The sequence below is a fragment of the Physcomitrium patens genome, chromosome 1 (assembly GCF_059467195.1).
Source record: "Physcomitrium patens ecotype Gransden chromosome 1, ASM5946719v1, whole genome shotgun sequence".
Taxonomy (NCBI): Eukaryota; Viridiplantae; Streptophyta; class Bryopsida; order Funariales; family Funariaceae; genus Physcomitrium; species Physcomitrium patens.
The window spans coordinates 20478801-20491274 of record NC_143410.1 but is presented as its reverse complement, the minus strand read 5'-3'; the positions used below and the strand labels follow the sequence as shown (position 1 = coordinate 20491274).

Below are 12474 nucleotides of genomic sequence, written 5' to 3'. Positions count from 1 at the left end.
GGACCAAGTGTCTCTACATTCTGTCGTTTTTCTAAAAATATTTTAATTGTCTGAGTTTGAAGGTTATCTTTATTCCAAATGTTATTTTACTGTGTTAAATCCCTTGTTCACAACTGTGGAAAGGCACGGAATATAACAAATGTGTACCATGTCTGTTTGATACTGGCATTTGAAGGATGTGTGTGTCCTCCCAAATGTCCATATTTTTGTAGCAGCCTGCAAAAGAATAGTTTTCATGAAAAGTCCTTTTTTAGCTTACAATTCAAGTCGGCTTCTCATACAACACTTCAGTTGTACTTCAGATAGATCCATTAATGGACTTCATTAATATTGGAAGCATGGACCTTGTTTTCACCCAACTAGGGTTTCTCATTGACACACTATAAAGCTTCTCACTAAATGAGTAAAGAAAAGACAAACAATGCAACAAGACTGTGACATTGTAAATTTGTGGGTACCACAAAAGTGAGGAATAGAACTTAAAAACAGAATAAAAACCAGAACGTGCCAAATTACTGTCCAACTTGACAAATAAAATACTTCAGGTGCGAGAGGGCAGGCAATTGCACATCACAGAGAACTGTAGACTTCAGTTGCGGTGCTTGCCAACTCAGCACAACGTGTTGTCCACGTCATCCTTGGCATCTACGACCTCGGAATACACGTGGATCTCAGTTTTAGGGGGGGGGGGGGTATCCAGTTTGTGGGATGTACAGGATGACAGTAAGGAAGGGGGATCTAGAAGCCAGATCTAGGGCGGAGCTGGGAGGAAGCTCTTCCATATTCTTTATGGGTATTTGCCACAGAGAATGTTGCCCATGAAATATGTAACATCCTAATTTTAAACTCAGAAAAAAAAAAACAAAAAAAACAAAGAAACGGAAGAATGATTAATCCCGTGTGATTTGAAATGGCACTAGGACACAAAAAAGAAGATAGGATAAAATCCCTAAGTTCAATGAGCCATTGAGATTTCATCATCTTCGGTAAAATTCGTATGTGTAGATTCCCACACTGCTCCAATAAAAACACACATGGATTACTCAAATTGTACCTCATGTGTGGTCTGCTCAAGAGTAGATTTGCATGCCTTCAGTTCAAGTTGAAGGTAAGTCAAGTTGCTCTGTGAGCCTGATGGGGTTCACATATTTAGGTTGAAGTAGTTGAGTATTTTACCTCCTTAACGGGTGGGTCCTATTAGTGAGTGATAAGCAGTGAAAAACTATGTTTTCATGAAAGATTATTTGGTTAAGTGAATGTTCGATGCTGACACTGTCGATACAATTGATACAATACAATGTGCAAAACAACTCAACCACAGTCACAAAGCAGGTCTCTTCGACTTCAGGAGATCAGAACCGGAATATAAGTTTTACTCGCCCCATGTGTTGAAAGCAAAGTATGGAGAAGGTCAGGCAGAGCCACATTGCAAATTTGATCTTAACACCCTGGAAGTAGTGCAAGGCAACATTTGTTCCGCTTGACACCTGCATGGGTTGACTGGCAGAAGTGATGTGGAAGATTTCTCTACCTGTATTTGCAGATTTTAAATTGTTACAGAACAAGTAACTGCTTGAACCCATCTCTGCTGCCCTTTTAAGAGACATCGTTCCAGCGAGGAACATCAGCAACACACTCAGAATCAAAGATGAAAATTGAATCATGTCCACTGATGAAGAGCTGGAAAGTGCACACATTTAGAACCGCTCCACAACTAGTAGATTGTTCATAACTAAGCCTTCACCTACTGTAGGAAGATCGGGTGACATTTGATATTCTCCGTCCACCAAGAACTTGATCTCATACCTTGACAATGCAAAACACGAATAATATCAGCTTGATGCTACACTCGATAAGAGTTTAATTACTCCGAAGTAATCCAACGGTTTCAACTTCAGGAAGTCTTCCTACAAGTGAAAATACAATGCCCCAATTTACGAAAGACCCCTTCAGGACACTAGTTAAACTAGAAAGGCAGCTGAAGTACATTAAAATTATAAAGAGAAAGACTAGAAGATTATGCCTGATCACCACAAAAGCTGAAGCCAAGTGTGCGAATTAGATGCCGATTGGATCCAAATTAGAGCTGTGTGCATGCTTACCGGCCTGGTCGAAGGTCAATGGTGGTGGTGAATTTATTAGAAGTCCCTGAGCCCGCCGGTGACAATCTTTTTCCTCGTGTCCATCCATCAAATGAGCCCATTACTTGCACATCCTGTCCCCATCAGATTGTCAATGTCAGTACATATTGGAAAATCGATCATGTTGGAGCGAAAAGATCTACAATGAACCTCAAGTATGAACAATATTATTGCAGAAGCCTATCTATAAGAGCCATTCACGAGGGGTGCATGAAGAGCAGTATCCCAAATAGGGATCTAAAAGTTCTTTACTCATGAAGGTGAGACATTCTACATTGAACAGAAGTACTAGATTATACATTACACAATAGAGGCTACAGATTGAACATTTGATATAATGGAACTAAAATGACTCATCGCTCAGAGGACCCTACCTCAGCCTTTCCACAATACACAAGGTCAATGCTCCGGGTTTGTACTTGTTTGGCGTCCTTGATTCGCTCATGTAGAACTTTCTGCATCTCTAGAGACAAAAAGAAGGAAGACTTCAAAACTTGCAGAAACAACTACGAAAGAGTGGGTCAAAATCATACCACTCGAGCATAGGGCTACTATGCTTCAAGACTCTGAGACCGACAGGCCACAAGTACATGAGCAGAACTCGTACAACCAGGATAAACACGTGAGTAGTTTCTTCACACCTCTTGGATTCTAGGTTTACATGGACCTAGACAGTAGATCCAATTGAAACTTTCTAAGAATGGGAATATAGTTCAAACTTGATGATAGATGATTCGTTTAACTTTTACACAAACATAAACACTGGCTGCTTGTAATATGCACTAATGACCCTGAACTTTTGAACTTAAACAATGAAAATTCTGAAGCCGTGCCTAAGATTCTGAAATTGGTACACTTAATACAGGAGCATAGTTGAGAGCAGGGTGCTCACCTTCAAGTCTAGCCACAAGATAGGAATGTAAGTCGAGTCCATTGATTTTTCGGGATCCTGGTTTGATGATCTGTCCGCTTATTTCTTGAGCCATATCAATGAGAACCTGCAATCCACTATGATCAAGGTATGGTAAGAAATTAAGATATTTACATCCTATATTCTATCCATGAATAGTAATCGAACTGATGGATGTCCAACAAAAAACGCAAATACAGAGAATGTGTAGGAATCAGAACCTGAAGTTCCATCTCCATTGCAGAAAGCTCCTTCCCAGTATCCGTCAAAGAATCTTCCTTGAGTTGCAGCTGAGAAAAGGTTCACATGCCCAAAGCAGTTGGTACTAATTCATTTTAGTGTCATCTAGACTCAGTAACGAATAATGAACTCCAGCAGAGGGATGTCATGAGAATACTCTCAATGAAAAGTCAGGTAAGTTAAACTTATAAATGAGGTAGATATGTTTTAAGCATTCTCACATAGATCAAACATGGAATGTTGAAAAATGATCTGAAATAAGACTGGCGTCTAGCTATCTAGGAATGTGATACGAAAAATAAATAAATAAATAAATTGTATAACGTAAAGAAAATGCGGATACCGAAGAGATTAAGAGAAGATGCAGGCATCAAGATTTCGAACGTGCAGGAAAAGACCCAGATCTAATAGGAAAATCAAATAAGAGCAAGTACCGACCTCATATTGTAAATGGCTGATGTATTGATTCGCCTCACTTAGTTTCCCTAGCAGTTTTGATCTTCCTTCAATTTCCTTCAGTTGCATTAAATCCAACTGTCTCACAATAGAATAACACCTGTTCCTGAGATGTTAAAGATAATACAAACACAAAAATCTCAATCATTCAATTCTAAACTTAAGGACACTGGTCTCACTTTGATTATCCGGATTAAGAAACAAGTTAACTGTATGACTGACAAATCGCGACCAACGCTATGAACTAGAAAACAAGGAATTGAAGACGACTTATTCCAATTTGAAGACCAATTTAAATGCAATGAGAAACAGACCTCAGTAGTGCCGGCTTGTTGGCTACTAGAGGAGCTCAGCCGGGAATTAGGTGTTCCGTTATGAGTATCGCCCTCAGATCGCACCCTCAAAATGAAGGAATTTCCGTTTGGCACACTTGAATTTTGAGCTAGAAGGTGAGTGGAACCCACGTTTCTAGGTCTACGAAGGAGATTAAAGCATGCTTTACATTGATGAAACCTGCTTCGCCATAGCGTCCCTGCAGATTCGTTTCTTTCGTATTTACAGCTTCTTATGCAAGTCACTTGCTTAAGCTCACGGAAACCAAAATCAATCCTGCAACGCCACACAAAGAAGTGTAAAGATTAGAGGATTCTCACGGCTCTCTGTACCTCTACAGGCGTCGAACATTCACACTTTGTAAATGAAAAACAATGTCTTTCTCTAATCATGAAATGCCCAGGAATATATTTGAACTCCTCCAAGTTTGAATTGCTTACAACTAGGTCCTTTTCAGAGTAAAAGCGTCAAGGACATCCCTCCTACAATCCTAGTACGAATCTCGAGCGACGATAAGGCATCCCCAGGAGAAATAACCCAAATTCTCTTTAAAAACGATAGCCAAATTTCCAACATAATCACCGAAGAAACCGCATCACAATTGAATCAAAACCCACAAACCCTATGCACTCCTGCCGTACAATGTGACACCCAGCTACGTGCAATACAATCACCTCCATCCGGTAATCGGCAATGTTGCAAGACTCAAACATTCAATGACCGGTTTCACTTACACAGCATGAGAAGTTGAGAGCGGTGTCACAAAAGCCGTCGCCATCGGTACCAATAGGTTGCCAATACGCTCAACTTCCTGAGCTTGCTGCTACCTTGTTTCGTCTTCTTAGTCCGCTCAAATAGAAAGCAAAGCTACCCACAGTTGAAGATATCTTAAATTCGACTTGAAATGTTACAAGAGCCTAGAGACGGGGGAGAACTATACAGCCTTGGATGTAACGGGTATCTTGCCAAAAAGACATCAGATCGCACTGACTAGTCCCCCTTGTAAACATGCATAGCAGCTGAGTCTGAAGCACCCAAGTATGAACCCTGTGGGCACAAACGAAGATAAACGCATGGACGACATCTTAAAGCTGCTCCCTCCACTCTTCCATCCTCGAAGGGTTGAATTTCCTAGCGTGGACCCATTCTTTTTGGAAGCTCGAAACTAAGGTTCTACCGAAAATTCTTGATTGACCGTGTGAAGTATTAACCCACGTGTGCAACGCCTTCTTTTTTTAGCTTTTTAATAGAAAAAAACTTGAGTGTTTAACCATGTGCTAATATTGCTCAGCGAATTCCTTGTGAAAATTATGCATCTGAGTGGCAACATTCTGAACTAATTCCAAAATGTGGCAAGCATGTAGGTCTGCTAAAACCTGAGGCAAATGCTGCAATAAATAGTTTCATGGCATGTAAAGGCGTATTGGAGCTATCGTTTAGGCAAATGGTCATGCCGCTAAGAATGAAGTAGAGTTATAGGCACTGAAAAAGCACACTTCTGGGGAAGTAATAATGATAGTTCATTGTGAAACAAAAACAGAAAAGAAACATGAGAATGTTGTACTCAAGCGTGATTTGAATGCCACACAGGTGACACCAGAGCGCTTTCTCTGCAGGCACCAATTATTTTTTGACGAGCGCTTCCGAAACAATCATCCAGGGTATAACAACGAGAACCGTGACAGGTTCACTAATTTCCAGCCTAGCTAACTCACCAGATCTGAGTATTCTTCTAAACAATCTTTTCAAATCAATTCTGGTCTGGGAGACTACACCAGCATATTTTACAAAGCCTGGCCATGGTGAGCTCCAGATATTGAAGTCTTGAAAACGCTTCACAAGGGGGAATTGAACTGGTGATTCACTGCCTGGAATTAATTTCTCTCTACTCATAGAACGCACTGAAAACTTTCGCATTTAGAACATCTCATATACAGGGCAGGAATACCAAACTGGTCCTCTATGGAGAAAGTTGGCTGAAGCAGGCACCCCGAGTCTGCGTGCTGTTGATGTACATCTGCTAACCGAGTTTGTAGGAACTTGAGCCCGATCTGCACAATATCTCAAATCCATATGCTCAAACATGAGGTTACTGGAATCTGACACACGACTAAATACAAAAGTTCTGAAAAAAAATGATCTTACCTTTCATAGGTTGGATCACATTTCACAAGAAATGCGAACCCCAGAAAGGTGATGGCCTAAGAAGCAACTATATATATGGAAGGTACCCGGAGCATCTGAACATAGAATTTGATTACCTGATCATCCTTGGTATCAAGTCGAAAATCTCCGCAGGAACAAACTATGACAGTTTTAATTTGCTTCAGCTGCGTTTTCTTACACAGAGGACATAGCACGCCGTCCTGAACGTAATGAATCACCTTTTGGTTAGGGCAATATGATGAGGATATTTGGCTATTATTGGATCCATCTAATTGAGCATCGCATCAAATAAAAAGGCATGATATCTAAGGTCCAAGAAACACTGAGTTTTCAGTGCAAAAAGTAAAAGTGCTAGCCCTGAGCTTCCGTGTGATTAAGCAGAATTCGATTTAGAGTGAGTGTTGTTTAGAAGATACTGACCATGTCAAGAGGAAGTTGATCGACTTCTGTGAATACAATGCGAGCCACAAGCACATCCCTAAACTAGGTCAATAAGCTGCTAAAGATGATGGTACCGCGGAGAGATCTTGAAAATTTTGTATTAGATCAGCAATCGCATCATCCTCCTGCGAGGCAGCAGCTTCAAACTCCTCCAAAAGTGCTTCCTCTGTACATGCATCAATCCCACTATGTAATGAGGTGAAACAGAATCTCCGCAATGTTAAGAAACAGAATCTCATTTTGATTTTATAAACCGTCTTCTCTTTATAAAATCATTAAATTCGTCAAATTCACCTTCGCTGATGATATTCACCCTTAACAGAGACCACAAGCGCCTAAGAAGACCTCTGATGTTTCATTTTCTTGCTTTAAAGACTTTTAAAGACTGCAATATACATTTTTGTGGAATAGTAAAGGTATCTAAAGCAGGACATGGAGAACAAGAGCATAATCAATAGTGGTACCTTGGGCCCGCAACTCAGCCTGCATGTCATCATACAAAGCTCGTTCCATAGCGAGCATGAGCTCGACATAATCCTCATTAGCTAGTTCCGCTGGAGCCTCGTACTCCCACAACATGTCGGAGTCTTCCTTTTCCGAGGCTCTGCGTGTGTCGTTCTTGGCTGAATTTGTAGAGGTTTGACGCACTCTCTTGAGTTCATCGGTTACAATATTTCTGAATGTGGACTCCATATACTAAAGGACAACACCAACAACATACAGCTGGCAGTCGGTGATGTAATTCTCCATACCGGTAACATAGGCAAGATGAAGACGGATGCAAAATTTGGAAAAGAATTTTGACACCTTATATTGAGATGCATATTCAGAAATTCTTCAAGACTAACAGAAATCTTGGTGTTTTTCTCTAAATGAACTAGACCCACTTGCTCGATTGGATTCAATAGTAAGCAAGAGAATCGGAGCGGGGGGGGGGGGGGTAGATCTGGAAAATCATCAAGCCCTTAATTGCGACAAACTACCTTGTTATCATGAGCACTCTCTCCAGACACAGGAAGAGGACTGTTCCGAATTCTCCATAGCATCTGGGTGCGACCATCCCGCACTCTTTGAAGGCACAACTCCTTCAACTGTCAAACTCAAGAGCAAAGATCACATTATCCTAATTATTAAATGCTTGAATAATGGACTTAAGCGCGACCACTTTAGACACACATTCACCCGAAAACATGCAATGCATTGCACTTTAGAATGTAAGCAGGAGGCAGCCAGCTCGAGAATCAGACACACTGCACCTTTCCAACATTAAACATCCCACACGGCTCTCTCACCTAAAACCTAAACCCCTCACTCTTAACCCATCAACCATCCGTCGAAACCATGACAACCCGGGACAGCAAACAAAATGACTGATTCAAGTACCTTATCTTTCCACTTCGGATTCCATTTCTTCAATGGCTGCCTCTTTGGTACCTGGCTCTCCATCTCCTCGATTCGCAACACCAATTTGACAACACCAAGCTACCCGAAAGAAGCTCCCCTTCAAGACAAGGTCCACTTGTTCCTGAAATTGCAAGTGCTCATCCCAAAGCAAACTGTAAAAAGACGATTAAAGGCGTAGAAACAGATCGATAGCTTGGGCTGGGAGCATGACAACAGATCTACTCGCGCGTCCTCATCGCATTGCAGTCAGAACACCGAGCCGAAAATTGAGTGAGGAAATAAGCTCGTCTCATGAAGAAAGTTTAAAGGTGCGTTCGTGCGTTCGTGCGTCGGGCAAGGGGAGGCTGATTCTGTTGCAGAATGTGTCGTTGTTGGGAGCACATTCTGAAATGGAATTGTCGACGGTGACCAGAAACGGCTTGTCACATGTACTTCGATTAGAAATCTGTGACTTTATAAACAAATTACTCTAGTATTTTCATATATGTATATATATATACATATATATACGTGTACGTTATATTTGAAATCATTTCACTTAAAGAAATTATGGCTAGGTTTTAAGAAAATAATATCTTCAATTTTATTAAATAATCTATATTACAACTAATATGTTTTAATATACTTATAGATAATATTTTAGTATATTTTCTATTTAAAATAAATATTTTTCTCAAATAAAATATCTAATATTTATATTTATTAAAAAATAAAAATAATATAAAAATAAAAAATTTCTTTTAAAAATATAAATTTTGATTCGTATTCCTGATTCTAAAAAGCTAAAGGGAAGTAATATAAAATTTAAAAATTATATATTTGCAGAAATTCATTATGTATATGTTAGAATGTATTTTTTGTGCATGTGAATATTCTAATACAATAACTTGAATACAAATATTAAAAATATATATGTTATTCTGTATATTTTTTTAAAATAAATATTTTACATCTTATATTGTAAAATATATACTTTCATGAGGAAAAAAAGAAATACAAATATTGGGTGATTATTGAGGTTTTAACTAGATAGCATGATAAAAATGTTATCTAATTTTTTTTTTGTATGTATGTATGTATATATGTATGTATGTATATATATATATATATATATATATATATATATATTTTGATAATAAAAAAAACAACAACAACAACATAATATATTTGTCACGAATACAGAAATACAGGCTCCAGATCTAACAAGAAGTTCAAGAAGAACTGGCAAGAACTAAATTAATCAGATGAGAACAATACCAGAGAGGTGAGCTAAAGCTCGAAGAGATGTGTTGTCGAGACTGAAGAACTCTTCATCCTCGATTCCAATATATACTCCTATTTAGGAAGCTTCTCAAGCAACTTCTACTAACTAAGAAGCTTCTAGAAGGTTCCAGAGACTTGCTTCTAGAAGGTTCTAGAAACTTATCTGTAGAAGGTTCTAAGGAGTATGTCTCTAACATCTTCTATCAACTAAGAAGCTTCTAGAAGGTTCCAGAGACTTGCTTCTAGAAGGTTCTAGAAACTTGTCTCTAAAAGGTTCTGAGGATTATGTCCCTAACATCACCCCCTCCTTTAGCTTCGAGGTCTCTAAGAAGCAATGTTGTTGTTAATCAGTACCAACGCAAGAAAATGAAGATCTGTCGCATAACATCTACTATGAACTCCAACTGTTGTTCATGAGGCAAGTGGTTCATCGGCCCTTGAAGCCAACAGTAGTGGCCCACTCCTTCAACTTCTGACCAAGCATGAATTTCCGTGTCCTCATTGTGAAATTTTCCTGGAAACATGCCTTTTGGCTGACCATCGTAAGCAGGCTCAGACTCAAATACAATCACCAGTGATCGGTTACTCGGTATCCTCTATCGTCATCGTGGTGTAGGCAGTTCTTCATCTCGGGGTCGCCTTCATGAGCTAGTCGGTTGAGATAATCTGACTGGCATAGTATCTATCTCTTGGCTATCCATATCAGAAGACCAAACTATGGCTGCTGAAAAAATTCTATTTTATCTTGGAGAAAATAACTACATCAACTACGAATTTTGGTGGTGCTCTCCCCCTTTCTTATATTCTTGGGTGAGCAAGCTTCAGAAGGAAGCTATCGTCGAATCGGCTTAGGTTTATAAAGATGTTGTTGATGAAACTCCTTTACCTTTTATGGCGCATTGGCGAGATTTTCAGCTGGCTCCCACGTTCGCTCATTAATGTCGTAGCCGCACCAATAAACAAGATACTCCAACTTACCCCACCTTTGCCGTGAATCCAGTATCTTTTCAACCTCGTATTCCTCGTGGTTCTCGATCTCAATACTAGGTAGCAGACATTGTACTCTTTCAGGAAAAGATAACTCTCGATAAGGCTCTAATAGAGAAACATGAAAGACTAGATGTACCTTCATAGAAGCCGGTAATTCCAGACGATACGCCGCTGGATTGATTTGCTTCTGGATGATAAATGGTCCCAATCTTCAATAGTCCAACTTATCACATGATCGCTTGGTCTTGATATTTCGTCGAAGAAGCCATGTTTTATCTCCAATTTTGAAAGTAGGTGCTTGATTCCGAAATCTATTTGCAGACGCCTTATAGGATTCTTGAGCGGATTGTAATTGAAGCTTCAATGTATTTTGAAGCTTTGATAGTTGTTTCGCAAATCCTTCAGCTACTGGATTGTTATTTGTTGATGGACTCAATAAATCAAGCTTCGAATGATACCCATAGTTGGAAAAGAATGGTGTGTATTGAGTCGACGCATGGAGGGTTTTGTTATATGCAAACTCGGCTAGCAGCAGATATGTGGTCCAATCGTCTTGCTGATAGTTGATGCTGCATCGTAAGTATTGTTCCAAGACTTGGTTCATCCGTTCCATTTGGCTGTCAATTTGAGGATGAAAAGCCAAAGAAAGCTTGATATCCACCTTCAGTATCTCAAAGAGAGATCTCCAAAACTTTGATACGAACAGGGTTCCTTGATCTAATACGATATCATCTGGTAGTCCATGATATCGATACACATTATCGAGAAAGAGCCTTGCTGTGACTTCACTGGATGATGTCTTCTTGCAAGGAACAAAGTGTGGCATCTTTGTAAGCCAATCTGCCACGACAAAGATGCTATCAAATGAGTTCGATGATAGAAGGTCCCTGATGAAGTCCATGGAAATTAAAGACCATGGTCGATGTGGAATCGGCAATGGCTGTAGGAGTCCATAAGGGCGATGCCGAGGATTCTTGGATCTTGAACAGATGTTGTAGGAGAGGACAAAATCTTTCACATCCTTCCACATTTGGGGCCACCAAAAATCTCAAGAAATAAGCTCCAAGGTCTTATTGAATCCAAAATGTGCCGCAGTTGGAAAATCGTGGCGAGATTGAAGAACTCGGAGTCATGCTGATTCTTTTGGGATATACAACTACTCCTCAAAGTATAAAAGATCTCCCTCCACTTTGAATTTGTCGTCATTGGCACGTTGCTTGATATCAATGGCTACTGAATCTTTAATGGTCGCGGCACGTACCTGATTCAAGAAGTCAGCATCAATTGGTACAATAGTAGCACAAAGCCGAAATTGCTCTAGCTTTAACAACGTCATACATTGTTGATCAAACGCTGCTTCTTCAGCCTTTGGTACAAGATATGATCTCCTCGATAAGGCATCAGATACTCCTTGCTCCTTTCTAGGTCGATAAGTGATAACAAAATCGAACCTAGATAGCAACATACTCCACCGAGCTTGACGTCGATTTAGAACTCGAGCCGACATGAAATACTCCAAATTCTTGTGATCTGTGTATACGGTTACTGGGTGTGCAGCTCTTTCAAGAAAATGGCGCCATTCTTGGAAAGAATCCACTATAGCAAGAAGTTCCTTATCGTGGATCTTATAATTGATTTCAATAATAGAGAACTTTCGAGAATAGAATGCAACTGGATGGAGCTTCTTGTCTTCTCCCATTTGTGAAAGTACAGCTCTCAAAGCAAAATCCGAAGCATCAGTTTCTAAATAAAAGGCCTTTGTAAAGTCTGGATGTACCAAGATTGGAGCCATAGTAAATGCGGTCTTCAGTTCTTGAAACGCCTTCTCCGCTAGAGGTCCCCATTTCAGCTTATCCTTGCATGTCAATCGAGTGAGAGAAGCAGCAACTTGAGAGTAATTCTTGATGAAGATCCAATAGAAGTTGGCAAAGCCAAGAAAACATTGTATGTCTCTCACCATCTTCAGAACCTCCCAGGACACGATTGCTTCCACCTTCTTGGTGTCCATCTTCAAGCCTTCCGTAGTCGCAACGAACCCCAAAAACTCCATCTCTATTTGGTGAAATAAACACTTCTTCAACTTAGCATATAGTCCTCGCTCGCGTAGTTTTTTCAAGACCAAACGAACGT

The 12474-nt window shown here is 39.9% G+C and overlaps 2 protein-coding genes across 2 annotated transcripts; both read right to left on the bottom strand.

Annotated features, from left to right (window-relative positions):
- Window positions 1–1496: 1496 nt before the first annotated feature.
- On the bottom strand, window positions 1497–5131 carry LOC112289780 (protein PTST, chloroplastic). The gene is made up of 8 exons (XM_024535359.3): window positions 4815–5131; window positions 4062–4356; window positions 3730–3825; window positions 3273–3341; window positions 3034–3139; window positions 2516–2604; window positions 2103–2215; window positions 1497–1806 (listed from the first exon to the last, which is right to left on the bottom strand). The coding sequence occupies exons 1-8, from the start codon at window positions 4856–4858 to the stop codon at window positions 1698–1700; spliced, it is 921 nt and encodes a 306-aa protein (XP_024391127.1). The 5' UTR covers window positions 4859–5131; the 3' UTR covers window positions 1497–1697.
- A 520-nt stretch (window positions 5132–5651) lies between these two features.
- Window positions 5652–8368, bottom strand: LOC112289786 (uncharacterized). The gene is made up of 6 exons (XM_024535373.2): window positions 8071–8368; window positions 7671–7778; window positions 7152–7383; window positions 6762–6853; window positions 6342–6446; window positions 5652–6131 (listed from the first exon to the last, which is right to left on the bottom strand). The coding sequence occupies exons 1-6, from the start codon at window positions 8131–8133 to the stop codon at window positions 5970–5972; spliced, it is 762 nt and encodes a 253-aa protein (XP_024391141.1). The 5' UTR covers window positions 8134–8368; the 3' UTR covers window positions 5652–5969.
- Window positions 8369–12474: the final 4106 nt, after the last annotated feature.

Coding starts and splice junctions, on each gene's coding strand:
- LOC112289780 (XM_024535359.3), bottom strand. CDS start 4,858: ATGGCGACGGCTTTTGTGACACCGCTCTCAACTTCTCATGCTGT. Junction 3,826..4,061: donor AACAAGCCGGCACTACTGAG/GTCTGTTTCTCA, acceptor ATTGTGAGACAG/TTGGATTTAATGCAACTGAA. Junction 2,216..2,515: donor TGTATTGTGGAAAGGCTGAG/GTAGGGTCCTCT, acceptor TGATGGGGACAG/GATGTGCAAGTAATGGGCTC.
- LOC112289786 (XM_024535373.2), bottom strand. CDS start 8,133: ATGGAGAGCCAGGTACCAAAGAGGCAGCCATTGAAGAAATGGAATCCG. Junction 7,384..7,670: donor AGAGTGCTCATGATAACAAG/GTAGTTTGTCGC, acceptor GTTGTCCTTTAG/TATATGGAGTCCACATTCAG. Junction 6,132..6,341: donor TTGATACCAAGGATGATCAG/GTAATCAAATTC, acceptor GATATTGTGCAG/ATCGGGCTCAAGTTCCTACA.